This window comes from Crocodylus porosus, unplaced genomic scaffold (genome assembly GCF_001723895.1).
Source record: "Crocodylus porosus isolate Cpor-Errol unplaced genomic scaffold, CroPor_comp1, whole genome shotgun sequence".
Taxonomy (NCBI): Eukaryota; Metazoa; Chordata; order Crocodylia; family Crocodylidae; genus Crocodylus; species Crocodylus porosus.
Window position 1 is genome coordinate 107,605,015 of NW_017728943.1, and position 14,911 is coordinate 107,619,925.

Sequence of the window (14,911 nt, forward strand, 5' to 3'; positions counted from 1 at the left end):
TCCATATGCAGTGTATCCTGCATGCAAGAAGGGCAAAGTCGAGTGCTAATGTAATCTTTATTGAACGTCATAGGAGGTGCATCCACTTATACCAGGGCTGAATTTGGTCTGAAAACTCCTGACAGAGGTGTTGTCCGAGTGAAGCTGAGTTAATCACTCAACCTCTGCATTATTGTCATCAGTACAAGAACTGATTTCTTTATTTTTTTAAATGTATCTACTCAGTCTCTTTTACTGTATGGAATGGGGAAGGCCAACCTGTGGCATGAATGCCACAAGTAGCATGGGGCAGCCTCTGTGAGCCATGCAGCATATTTTGGGGTACGACCAGGCAGCACAGTAACAGATAAGGCAGGGAGCAGAAAACAGAGCATCAGGCAGGAAGCACAGGGCAGCAATCAGAAAGCAAAGCAGACAGTTGGACAGAGGCAGGGGATGGGATTGGATTGGCACTCAGGGGGGGTCTGGGGCATGCCTGACAAAAAGGTTGGCCCCCACTGTTTTGGAATATAAATTGCTAAGTAAATACAGGCAAACTCTCTAATGGCATTTTCTTTTTTTTCCTTCTAACTAGAGTTTGTGTGTGTTCACACCACCTGGAGCTAAGGAAGGACAACCCCGACTCATTCCTGCAGGGCCAATTGCCCTTGGCACAACCATTTCTGCATATGTAGCCAAATCCAGAAAAACATTGTTAGTAGAAGATATTCTAGGGGTAAATTGCTTTTTCTTTTTAATAAGATATGTACAAGTTACAGTTAAGAAGGTGTCTTGTGGTTTAAATGTAAACTGAACTAAATACGCAGTAAATCATTTATGTAATTACTGGCAGTGTAGGACCAGAAGTAACTTTCTGGAGTATTTTATTAAAAATTCTTCTCTACTTGATTTTTAAACTGCTTGAAATTTTAAACATAGAAAAGTTTTGCCATACAATAAAACACATAGCTATTATGCAGGAAACATGAGCAAAAATTTTACCCCCACCTTCCAGAAAAGGAAATATACTAAGCCCATGTGATAAGATGATTAACATACATACTTTCATATGGTCAGTCAAATTTTGATTTAACTGTACCGTACTACTCAATTCTACCATTTTGATAAGCTGTTTAACCAAAAATCTGTTTACTGGGATAGATTTAGACCTGTTTACACTAAAAGAATTCTGGTATACCTCCAGTAACTTTAGTCAAGTTATTTCAGATAATACACTGTAATGTAAGATCTGATCCTTTTGTCTGTAAATACAATTTCTACTGACACTGAAGTTCTTTTAACACAAGCGTTTTTCATTTCTAGTTCTGGTCTATCAAATTAAATCAAATTGATAAACATTTTTTTTTGTTACTATAAAGCAAGTTTGAATATTTCAGTCATGTCACCTCTTATTTTTGTTCTTTCAAGACAAAGTAGTCTAAAAGTTGTCAGTCTCTCCTTATTTAAAATCTTCCATTCTTCTGATCTGCTTCCTGTATGTATAGTACCTGTTTTCACATCTCATGATCAAATTGGACAGTACAGTTCATAGTGTTTATCACAGAACTAGTCAATTGCCCATCAAGAATGACGGGGGGAGGGGGCTGGCATGCAGTGCCGCCACCTACCGCCCCATGCTGCTGCTGTTCTGCTGCTTGCAGGGAGCAGGGTTGGGAAGCTGAGACCAGTGGTGCTGGCCTCAGCTCCCCCACCCTCTGTCCAGTCCTTGGCATGGCTTTGGAATCACCCTGGGGGTGAGGCCAGCACACTCTGGTCTCCATCATCCCCCTTCGCTGGCCTTGCCCCCCTGGCCCCTCAGTCTCCACTGTCATGGCAGCAGTCTGCTGTCTGTGAAGGGCACTCTGATTGGCTGCTGAGACGATCAGAGCATGAATAAAGTGTTATGGACAGACAGACAGAGGGAGAGACCTAGGCATGAATCTAGGTCATGTGCATAAAATGGCAGGTACTTAGTCATAGAAAATTAGGGTTGGAAGGGACCTCAGGAGGTCATCTAGTCCAACCCCCTGCTCAAAGCAAGACCATCCCCAACCAGATCATTCCAGCCAGGGTTTTGTCAAACCAGGCCTTAAAAACCTCCAGGGATAGCGATTCCACCATCTCTGTAGGTAACCCATTCCAGTGCTTTATTACCCTCCCCATGGGGGAGTTTTTTTCAGATTTAATGAGCGCAGAGTCTGCTGGAGAATGGAAATTGACACACCCCGGCAGCCTTCTGCTTCTCATATCAGCGTTCTCATGCTTAAAAATGGTGTGGGGGTGCTTGAACTAAAGCTCATTGAACAAGTACCCCCACCATCGTTTTTAAGCGCAGGGACGCTGATACAGGAGACATGGCGGTGCTTTAATTAGAGCGGCTCTCGGGGCCACTCTAATTAGTGCTGCCCCTCCCACTGCCGGAGCACATATAAAATGCCCAATGTGCATTACCTAAAGTTCCTTCTAGGTTGTAAGTACTTTGTGGCCCCAGCATGTCCTAGCAATCTCCAGATCTGGAAATATATCAGTGGAGTTGCCGTGGCAGTATTCCCTGGCCACTCTTAAGCACACTGGAGGCCTAGGTCCTGAGAGTGACTTCAGTGACATGAAGTCTGCGACCTTTTATATTTATATTGCAGTTTGAAAGACTTAAGCCCTATTATCTTTTCACAAGTGTGAGAATAGGTGCACTCTAGGGCTAGTTTGTGGGGTATAGGAAAGAATTCCTGTCACAGGCTTAGTTGAGAGAAAACACTTTTCTTTGCAATACTGGTATAGTTTGGAAATTTTTGGTCTGAGGTCATGTCTCCATGTAGCTTATAGCACCTAGTGGGTGCCTCAGGATTCCTTACTCCCACAGAGAATATTGTCTGCCTGGTAACACTGAGATGTGAGCAGTTCAGTTCAGAGTTACCAGTGCCCCTTCTTCCAGACTGGATTTAACAATAAAGTACTTTCCTGCCTTTGTGAGATACTGAATAAGTAAGATGTGTATATGTAAGCAAACTAGGGAGAGCCCGTTTGTGGGCTTTGTAATTTTTTTGGATTCTTGTCTGTAAAGGGCTCTTCATGCTGATTTAGTGAGCTAGGAGAAAGAAAAAAGTCAATTTATCTTTTGTATTCATGTTATGACAGCTACATTCTATCAAACTGTTTTCACTTTTTAGGATGAACGATTTCCCAAAGGTACTGGACTGGAATCAGGGACTCGTATCCAATCTGTTCTTTGTTTACCAATTGTCACTGCAATTGGTGATCTGATTGGGATCTTGGAGCTTTATCGGCACTGGGGCAAGGAAGCCTTCCATCTCAGTCACCAAGAGGTGAGGCCTAAAATGCTGCAGTTGGTTCCTAAAGACATTCCCCACCTTAAACAGGGTGTCAAATATTCCTGACCCAGAACTTCTTCTCTGCCCCCTCCCATCTGTTTTTTATTTTCTTATATTTTGATTTTTTGTTGTTCATAAAGATGGGCATTCTCAGTGGCAAATGGTAATAATCATTTTCTACACATAAGTACATTGGGCATCTCACATTTTTCTAACTGTTTTATTCCATCCTGTGGGAAAATAATTTCAAGCATGCCATTATCATTTATTTATTGAATAAGGGTTTAGAAATAACAAATGTTGTAAGCTCCATTCTACAAGTGTAGGTTCATGAGAGCTCCTGTTGTTACAAATGCAAAATGAAATTGCTCTTATTGAAAAGAGGTATCGCCAGCTAACTTATATTTCAATTTTAACTTTTCTATAAAGCTATATTGTGCTGTATGGCAAAGTCTCTATCTTCACTAGTTGACTCTTTGAAAACTTTCATCCCACTGAATAATTTCTGTCAATAAAGCCGCATTTCAGGAAAATCCTACACTTACGTTGGTGTGTACAAGTTGTGCTTGTGTTCTATGATTTATCTTCATGTCTAGCAATTACTTTACACTAATCACTACAACTAATCATTCATGATGTCCTATTTAAAAAAATGGTAATGTTGCCTGAAGTATTTTACCAGTACATCTTTAAAATAAGGATTTAGGTATGCACTATCAGGTCCCTTACAATTACATTGTTCAAAAAGTTTTAGAGCACATGTACAAGTTAAAAATAGGTAGAGTATCTTCCATAGAGGAAAAGGGGTATGTTAATAGAACGTATGGCAGTGGACCTTCAACAGTGTTTTATTAAGTTTCTTCCCAGCAAAATCTCTATGCTTCAAGGACAGGGGATGATTCGTAGTAGTGCATTTTATTTAAACTTAGTTAACTGCAGTTTACACAGCAGTGGTGTGACATGTTGCCTTCACATGCATACCTGAAACAGTAGTCTTGTATTTAGTGTTCACATCTGATTCTTCTGCAACTAAAATGGTAGTGACAGGAGTATCTGTTTACAGCAAAGGTTTTTTCTTGGAAGTATTTGTTGCTGCATGAAGGCATCATTATTGGTACTATTTTGTTGTGATGGGTTATTTAATTGTATGACAGAAGCATGTTAACAGCGTACCTTATGTAATTTTTAAAGCCCCTCTTGCAATCCAGGAAGGGCCGCTTCTGCCCTTATTATACTGCCATGTATATTATGCTGCCATTATTAGGTGGTTGAGTCCTCGTGCCCCTTCTCTGCAACTCAGTTGATAAAAAGTTGTGATAGTACAAAACACTCGAGCAGTACTTTTTGTACTGTTGCTTCCTTGTGACTGGAATACTGTTTCTTAAAAGTAAAGTGCTAATAGACAAGTTAGTTTCCCTAAATGAATTTACTTTCCCTAAATGAATTGTCTACCTATAACCACAGTTCCATGTCTTGTCTGAAATATCTCAGCTGAAAAATGTTTAGGGTATTTAAAGGTACTTAGAAGTAGACTGAGAAAAATCTGATGAAATTGGCTCAGACATTAAAACTTCTTATCTTTTCTTTAGGTTGCAACAGCAAATCTTGCATGGGCTTCAGTAGCAATACATCAAGTACAGGTAAGTCTGTTTTTTTTCATAGCTTCTTAAAGGGAGCATAGCATAAATCTAGAAATCATGGAGATTATTTTATGGTGTAGAAGGTTCAAGGCAGTAGAAGACTTGATTTCTGTAGTCTTCCTGTAAATCTCAGTGCTCATTCAAGTAATATACAGATGTAAATTGCATGCCTAATATAAAATGAATATGAAATTAAGTACTTGCAGCCCTTCAGTGAGATGGACACATTTGAAGCTAGACACCCCCGCCTGTTTTCTTTTTGATACATTTGACACAGTGTTATAATACATAGGTAATTTGCAATTGTATATTTTTATGCTCATTAGGCAAGTAGAACACGTGTTCTAAAATTTCACTCTTGACTCCAGTGATCTTCTGAAACAATAGTATATATGTTCTGTTTTCCTCTAGGTGTGCCGAGGCCTTGCCAAGCAGACTGAACTGAATGACTTCCTGCTCGATGTATCAAAGTAAGTGTGATTTGCTCTAGTTACAGGCTGTTTAATCTTTGTCCCTTTTTTCCCCCTTTTAGTTCGTATTTTTGCGCTTCCCCTCCATTGTCCTACTTGGTTGTGGGTTTCCTCTCTGCATTTAATATTCATTTAGAAATTTATTTAATGATGTTTGAAGTTTTCTTTTGCACACTGTAGGACTTAGAATTCTGTTTTATTCGTTATACATACAATAAATATTTTTGATGAAGAGATCCTGACTGTGTTCATTGTGTCATCATTTTCAAACTAAAGACATTGGCCATCCATTTTACTGCTGCCTTGTAGAAGGACATAAGATACTTTGTGATTGGAATGAGTCTACAGGACAATTCTTTCTTTTTTTTATCTTTGTTAAAATGTTTATATGGGATTCAAGTTAATCTCTATAATTAAAATAGTTGTTTAACAGGAAAAATAGGCAAAGAAATAATAAATGCATGTAATATAACCAAGTTACTGTGGTTATTGAAGCCAGAGTTGACATTTATGGGCCTTTGTAAGTGTACAACTCTTCATGCTAGGTCATTTGGGGCCGTTTTTTGCATTTAGTTTCTTTGTTTATTTTAAACTTAGAAAGATGGAGAAAATAACTATTTTTAATATGCTTACTAGTTAAACAGTGTCATTCTGGCTTTGATTTCTACAGTGCATTAAACTGTGAAAACAAAAATAAATAATTGTATTTGCAAATGTCTGTTGGAAATACTTGTTTATACTCTTGTTTTCCTTTAATCCACAATCTTCCTTTCTGTCTAACATTAAAAATGATCTGTTACTAAAGAATCAAAAATTAAATTTGTATGTCATTTATGATGAACATTTGTAAATGAAATAATTTTATTTGTATTTCTTTACAAAAAGTTTTACGAGATGGTGGTCTTTTACCATAAGACTGGTCTGTCTTATTTTTTCCAGAGACTCCATGTACATGCTCAAAGTATCATACGCATGTGGTACTTTTTTCCTTTTATTTGTCATGACAAATGCATATCTTAATTTGAAAACCCAGGAAAATTATTCTGAAAAATGGAAGTTTTGGTTACTTTGAAATCAGTATACATGTTTTCAGTTATCTGCTTATTGATTGTCTCTTTATTCCCTATACATATTATCAAAGCTTTAAACAATGGAGGCAAGGGGTGATCAATAAATGAAAATACAAAAGGCTTATAAAGTTACAGGTGGTATAGTCTATACCATGCGGCTCTATAAGACTTCATTATTCTGAAGAAACCCTATGGGTGACTTAAAGGATTGAGGCTACATGTAAATAGAACAATGCAGTGTATTCAAGGCCTGTCATGGTTAAGACTTGTGACTGGTCTTAAGGACTATCAGAGAGAGCAAGAACAACCAGGATTCCTATCAGAAAGCCAGACACTTCATTCATCTTCTTTATCATGGTGATTGATCGTAAATCTGAGGGAGGCAGCTAGTATTTGCTCCGCTGCTTTCACTTGACACTTTTAATCTCAGCCAGAGCCCATAGTGCATCCCTTTGGCACTGTAGTCCTTCCCTAGCCAAAATTATCCGCTTAGACAATAATATTCCCTGAGACCCTCACCAGAATAAGGGCTATAGTTGTGTTGCGCTGTTGTCACTTCCTCCAGGTAACCTTTTCCCACTAGGGAACCTATTCCATTAGAACCGTCAGCAAAGCCAACCACACTTTCTCATACGTCAGCAGATGCGTGACAAATAGATCCAAGGAGGTGATACTTCCTCTCTATGCGTCATTGGTCAGACTGCAGTTGGAGTACTGTGTCCAGTTTTGGGCACCACGCTTTAAGAAGGATGTTGATAACCTCGAGAGCATCCAGAGGAGAGCCACTCGTGTGGTTAAGGGTTCGCAGGCCAAGCCCCATTAGGAGAGACTAAGGGACCTGGATCTTTTCAGCCTCCGCAAGAGAAGGCTTAGAGGTGATCTTGTGGCCGCCTACAAATTCATTAGGGGGGTGCAGCAAGGAACCAGAGGTGCTCTGTCCACTAGGGCACCTCTTGGTGTAGCAAGGAACAATGGTCACAAACTGACAGAGAGCAGATTTAGGCTGGACATCAGGAAGAACTTCACAGTAGGAGTGGCCAGGTCATCTGACCCCAGCACTTTTTCCTGCCCAGGACAGGGCGTCGGACACTATGACCTGCTGAGGTCTCTTTTAACCCTAGCATCTATGAGTCTATAAACCCACTGTAGTTTGATTCATCTGAAGTCCCAAACTGGCTTTAGGATTGCGTAGCATTTTACATTCGATACGTTACAGCAGGGCTGTCCAGCTTCTTGGCAGCCAGGGAATGTGTGCCACACAGGCAGCCCCCCTGCCCTGCCTTGCAGGCAGCGCAGCTCTCCCTGCCACTTGATGAACCTCCCCCCTTTCCTGGCTGGGCATACTACATGAGCAGATCATCCCTCTACTACTGCATGCAGTCCAGGCAGCCTGGCTTCGTCCTATGCCATACACCCAGAGTAGCCTAGCCCCCACTCCCACTGCACATACAGCACAGCATCCTAGCTCATCTGCTGCGTGAGTTGTGTGAGCAGCTCTCCCCTTGTCTGTTGCATGGGCAGCCCAGCTCCCCCCATGCCGAGCCCTGCCCCTTTTCCTGCCATGCATGCAAAATGAGTGCCCTGGCTCCTACCCACTGTGCCACCTTGTCCCTTGGAGTAGGAGGAAGCAGCAAAAGCCAGGCAGGGGAAGGGATCAGTGGCCAGGCAAGAGCCCACAAGCCACATGTTAATCCCTTGCAGGCTGCCAGTTGGAAAGCCCTGCATTCCACTAAAACCTTTTTGAAAGTACTTCTTGCTTTTAAATATTTTAACATTTAAAATAATGTTATATATTATTTTAATGCTGGGGATTTTAAAGTACATAAATATGATACAAGCTATTAATGGCTAGGAATATCCCTACTGGCATCTAAAGAAAAAAGAAAAGAAAAACATTTTTCCATCCACAAAACTGAGAACTTGTGAAAGGAACTGTACACACAGATCAGTGCTAGCTACAAAAGTAGTTAACATAGTTTGTCTTTGAAAATGGTCTGCACATTATATTTTATGGAAAGAAAGTTCCCTATTCAATGAGGAAATTGTTGACAAGCACAGTCATTAGGATATTTTCTCTAAGGCTTCAGAAAGGGTGCACAATACTTTAATTGCCCTACGTCTTCATGCAGTTCTTGGAAACGTAAGACTAATTTATTACATATTTTCTTTCTGTTCAGCCCAAAACAGAAGTGAGCTGAATATGTGTTCAAGGCCATGGGGTAACATCTTTCTGTGCTGGGAACATTGTAATCCAAAAGTTATTAAGTCTGGGCACATAGAAGATTTAGACATCTTGTACTAATAATTTTGACCCTTATCTTTCAATGCTTTTGACTGTCCTTGGACAGTTACCACTTCATAGAGAGAGAAATCAGTTCTTCTTTCTTGCAGCCTCAAGATTGGTCTTTCTCTCCAGCCACAACATACAACACCTGGGTTAATAGAGAATAGCCATTAAGTGTTTTCTAAATTGTGCTGAAGCAATCTAAGAAAGATTATTTACAGACTCTGTATCTCTTTTTCTGCAGAACCTATTTTGATAACATAGTCGCAATAGATTCTCTACTTGAACATATAATGGTAAGCTATCTGCTTTCACCTTTAAATTCATCTTTCAGAGGATGGTCAGACATAATAGTTATGCCAGTAAAACTGGGATCCCAATGTAACTTATGTTTTTGTGGTTCTATAGTAGTGTAAGTAGAGCAAAACCATTGCAACTGTTACTGTTTTCATTCAGGGTTAAAGGTACAGTGATTTATCTTGCTTATCCCACTATAGGAGCAGGCAGATATAATTGTTAAATAGAAACAACTAATGCACCCTCATAAGTAGCAACTCCTTTTCCCTTTTTAAATTGGTTGAAACTTATGCCTCTCCACAGCCTCAGTTTTCTTTTCTTTGAATTGAAGTGCAGCATTGTTTAACTTCATAAGCTGTTTATAATGAATTAGTAACATGCAATGCTGGGGATGCTGTATATGAAAAAAAGAGAGTGAGTGAGCGTTACCTTTGTTTTATCACAGAACCTACATTTCTCAGCTTTCGTAAGTACCACAGAGTAAATGTTGATTGGGTTGTTAGACAAAAAGAATATTTTAACTTTGAATGGGGAAGGAAAGTTTTTTTCTTTTTCATTTCATTTCGACATCTCCTTTTATTGATTCTTTTAAATCACTGTACACTGCATAGACATCATTCAAAAAGCAATGGCAGTCCAGGACAGAGGAAATTGTCTGTGTGAGGCCATGAGGAAATAGCGAGCATTACCATAAAAATGTTTGTGTCGGTTAGAGGGTGATATGTACAAGAGAATCATCATATCCCAGTTAGGATATAAAATGATTAAGTTTCCATGATTATGGAGCTGCACAGTCATTACAGCTTGCTGAACAGAAATAAGTAACAAAATATTTGTTCAATGAATTGCACTTTTTTTTTTAGTTCAGGAACAAATCACAATTTTCTTGAATTTGGTCATTATATGAAGTTATTCACTAAACAGCTTCCACAAACATCAATGAGTGTGGTGATAGCTTATTCAGAATACTCTTTGATTGATTGAAATTGCTATTTAGTTTTGGACATGTTGCATAGCATGCTTTTGTTCCCTCTTTGGATAAATGTAACTCTGTAATTTTTTGCTTTTGTACTAATACTTGTTTGATAGCAAATTTAAATATAAAACCTTCAGTGTTTGCCCGAATCCTGTCAATGATATTGTTAGCTAGAATATTTACAAAAAGCAAACATGCCAAGAATGCATATAATCCAAAGCAAATTTGTTTAGAAATCTGAATTAATATTTATGAAAATAGTTTCTCAGTATTTATCGAATTCTAGTTACTATGGCAGGCAAGAATTGCTGTTTTCTTTGCATAAGAAGCACTTCTCAGTTTCAGGAGCTTTGTCCTTTCCTATGTACACAAATTGCTTAACAGCATTGTTTAACATTTTAAAAGAACTGTGGTAATATAATACAGCATTTAATGGCAGACAATAGTATTCTTTCCTGTGAACAGGCACCAGGTGGAAAATACACACATGGTAACGCCATATGCTTCTTCTTTCTTGTTACTTCACAACACCTGCTATCTCAGTATTCTGCTGGATAGCTTGCCTAGATGCTTCATACTCAACTTACTTTGTAGTCCATGCCAATTTGCTTCTGCTTGATTGATCTGCTAGTTTGGACTTCCACTGAAATTCTTTTGATTATACCATTTGTATGAGAATCCACCTCCTCTCCCTAGTCCAGATCCTGGTGATTTGCAGTGCAAGATTTGGCTCGTCCTTGTGTCAATGATAGTTGCATTTTTCTACTTGCTTCTCTTTTCATCTCTCGTATCTTGTACTTAAACTTTTCAATGAATTTAGTTCTGGTAGAAAGCGTTGGATTGGAAACACTTGAAAGTAAAGATTTAACTACAGAAGAGGTGCAGGGTGAGAAGCAGGAGTGCAAGTTTCCCCACAAACTACTTCACAAGCAGATTTCAGTACAGTACTGGTGATCTGTAGAGAGTTAGGAAGTAGTTTGGTCCCTTTTAGTATCTAGCTTCTCAAAGAAAGCCTTTCATAGAATCATAGAAAATTAAGGTTGGAAGAGACCTCAGGAGGTCATCTAGTCCAACCCCTGCTCAAAGCAGGAACAGCCCCAACTGTATTATCCCAGACAAGGCTTTGTCTAACTGGGTCTTGAAAACCTCCAAGGATGGAGAGTCCACCATCTCTCGAGGTAGCCTGTTGCAGTGCTTTGCTACCCTCCTCATGAGAATGTGTTTTCTAATGCCTAACCTAAACTTCCCTTGTTGCAACTTGAGAGCATTGCTACTTGTTCTGTCATCTCTCACCACTGAGAACAATCTAGCTGCATCCTCTTTGGAACCACTGTTCAGGTAACTAAAAGCTGTCATTAAATCCGCACTCAATCTTCTCTTCTCCAAGCTAAATGAGCCCAGTTCCCTCGGCATCTCCTCGTAAGTCCTGTGCCTCACCCCCTAATCATTTTCATTGCCCTCTGCTGGACTCTCCAATTTGTCTACATCCTTCCTGTAGTGGGGGCACAAAACTGGACACATTACTCCAGATGTGGCTTCACCAGTGCTGAAAAGAGGGGAATAATCACTTCCCTCATTTTGCTGGCAGCACTCCTACTAATGCAGCCCCATATACCATTAGCTTTCTTTTCAACCAGGACACACTGTTGGTTCATATGTAGTTTATTGTCTACTACAATACCTGGGTCCTTTGCTTCAGAGCTGCTGCTTAGCCAGTTGGTCCCCAGCCTGTACCAGTGCATGGGATTGTTCTGAACTAAGTGCAGGACTTCGTACTTGTCCTTATTGTACCTCAACTTTTCTTTTGGTCCAATCCTCAAATTTTTCAAGGTCTCTCTGAATTCTAGTCCTACGCTCCAGCATATCTGCTACTTCCCCCAGCATGGTGCCATCTGCAAACTTCCTGAGGGTGCACTCTATTCCACATTCCAGGTCATTGACGAAGATATTGAAGGAGACGGGCCCAAGGACTGACTATTTGATACCACCTGTCAACTAAACATCAAGCCATCTATTATTACCCTTTGAGCCCAATGATCCAGCCAGTTTTCTTTCCACCTTACAGTCCATTCCTTCAACTTGTATTTCCTTAGCTTGCTTGCAGGAATGTTGTGGGAGACCAAATGAAGCTTGCTAAAGTTGGGAGCCTTGCTAAAGTTAATGTATCCTTTGGCAATCCTGTTAACCGCCTGTTCCCCAAATAGTAGCTTTTAAAGGAGGAAGGTTTGATAAAAATAGGCACTGACATAAAGTAAATTAAACCCTTTTGAATTTTCGTTTTTTGTTTTTTTTTTTTAGTATCCAGTCCTATATAAAACATCAGGATGGTTTCAGAAGGGATATGTGGAAACCTTCTGTATTGTAGTCCCAGCCATTGCCAATGCAGTTTAGATTAGGTGATCTGTTTTGAATGAAGAAAGAAATAATGAGAATGGCCATACTGTTTACCTTTCATGGAGGGGAATGGTATACTGGGCCAGATTCCCAAACTTAATTCTTTCCCTTTGACATCATTCTGATGGCATGAAAAATCTAGAAAGCAGCTGGGTCTTTACAGCTGCGTATTCTTGCAGTGTGGGGGAAGTCTCCAGTTGGTGTTGTGTTCATATAGGTGGCTTCTGCATAGCAGTCAATGTAAAGGGCAGCATTAGAGCTGGTTAATATCTGGTTTTCCACCCTACAAAAAATGTCAAGATTCCACAATCTATTGTAATATTAGGATAAAACCGAGACCTTTTTGGGTTTTTTTTGCGAAAGCTACAATGGGGAAAATAAAGAAAAATAGCTTGTGCACTTGCACAGGATATAGAAAATGCAGGTTTAAGTCCCTGCATTCCTGACATCTAGCCAAGTGCTTAACATTGGTGTTTAATCAGTCTCACTCTGTGACTTAACAAATATGTAATGGAATGACTCCAACAGAAGATATTAGTGAAAGGCACAACGGAATATCCTTTAGGGTGATGGTTCAGGCACTCTCCTAGTAGGTAGGTAACTGAAATCTTCCCAAATGATGCAGAGTCATAATTTTAGTCTTATGCTTCTCAAGCAAGTGCACTTGCCCTTGTCTATTCTTGGTTTTCTCCCTCACATGTTTTGAGCAATAGCTGTCCTGTGTCTGAGAAACCTTCAAAAGGCGGGTTTTGATGACATTCATTCATTTGGCGAGATTCATTTCCAGTGAAGCAGCTTTGTCTGGCCAAGAAAAAAAAAATCATTAGAAATTTCTTAAAGAGTTTTAAATAGGATGGAAAAAATGCAAGAACACTCTTACTAGCAAGTGATGCTTTATACACTGCAGTTATCTGGCACAGAATCAAGGAGTTGCAACCAGGTATGTTGTAGCCAAGGTTGTCTCCAGTGAACGTAGATGCTGCTGAGAACATGTTGCATAAATGCTACTTTTGCCTCTTTAGGAACAGATTCTAGCCTCAGAATTGCATCATTCTCCAGAGAATGTTTAATATATGCAAAACATGCATAACAAAAACATGTCAAAATGTAGAGCTCTTAAAATATGGTTCATTTGTCTAATGTAAGTGGACATATACAGGGATGTTTCTGGCACTGGCAATTCCAGTATTGTAACTAGGTGTGAGTGACTAGGGCATGAGACCTGGGCACTGATTTTAGGGGAAGGCGAGGGAAGGAGGTGGGGTGGACATGTTGGACTGGCAGCTGGAGGCCTATATTTTGTACGAGCTTACTTTGGGACTGTTAGCTTCAGCCACGTAGATCAGAAGCAAGAGTTTCCTTGTCAGCTTCACTACCCCTGCCTCTGCTGTGCAGCTACCAGCGGCTGCATTTACCCTCTCACAGCTGCAGCCTAAATAAGGCTTTTACAGTCTTGTTCTACATGACACAGGTCAGTGGCAGCTGATAGTTGTTGCAACAGCAACATCTAAGGAAGAGGAGTGAGGGCATAACAGCTGGCCCTAATCCCTACAGCCCTGGGGTCACTGTCCTGCAGTCCCTTACCCACATTGTCTCCTCAATCCCATTTTTCTGCGCTCAGCTCAGCCCCCAATCCTCATCCTTATCCTCTACTTTGCCTAGGGCACAGAAATAGCTAGCTATCCCTCTGGACAAAGCAAATCAGGAGGAAAAGGTCACAGGTGTGTTTGTTTTGTCCAGCTCATTCAAGTTCGGTAGTGGCTCCTGTAGCACAGTTTTGACTTCTGCTCTTTAAATCCTTTTAAAATTTTGGTTAGGTTCATTACTACTGGATGTTAGGACATCTGTCTTTACTGCAGAAGCTTGAAACTATATACACAAGGCCTTGCATTTGCATAAGGGGAATATGCATCCATCATATGTATACTTTGGTAATCTGAATTTTCAGATGTCATAATATAATTTATTTTATACACAATATCAAATTCTTTGACTTCATAATGTTGTGACTTCTTTTTGTGCAAACAAATACACTGATTTCTGTGCTACACAATACAGTTGAGAAGCATCATACTATAATAATACTTCTTTACACATGCTTATAATCAGGCAGTATTATACATTTGAATAGTCACTGTAGACTTGTCTTGCTTTTTTTATTTGCTGCAAACTAATTTTCTAAAAAGTGACCCCACATGCTATCTTGCAAGAAGTGTGTGGGAAGTGTTAAATGGTTCTTATTTGAAGTGAGAGGGGGAATTCCAGAGCTGACACTTTCACTCCATCCTTAAGTTACCCTGTTTTGTCTGGATATTTCAGAACTGTTTGAAAAGTATATTGGTTATATACCTGATAAAGTACTTGAGACTGTATATGCCAAGTTATTTCTTAAGGTTTGTGCAGTTCAAAAGTTAGATGTGTTTTTGGCTAAATGAGTTTTGTATGAGCTCCTGTACTGTGTACACAGATAAG

General features: G+C 39.8%; 1 protein-coding gene across 1 annotated transcript in view; it reads left to right on the forward strand.

Annotated features, from left to right (window-relative positions):
• PDE10A (phosphodiesterase 10A) overlaps positions 1-14,911 on the forward strand; it is a 262,401-nt gene that overhangs the window by 200,786 nt on the left and 46,704 nt on the right. The window contains exons 6-10 of the mRNA XM_019549980.1: positions 575-715; positions 3,147-3,302; positions 4,898-4,948; positions 5,360-5,418; positions 9,017-9,068. Of these exons, the coding sequence (XP_019405525.1) occupies positions 575-715; positions 3,147-3,302; positions 4,898-4,948; positions 5,360-5,418; positions 9,017-9,068 (459 nt within the window). The remainder of the gene's footprint in view (positions 1-574; positions 716-3,146; positions 3,303-4,897; positions 4,949-5,359; positions 5,419-9,016; positions 9,069-14,911) is intronic.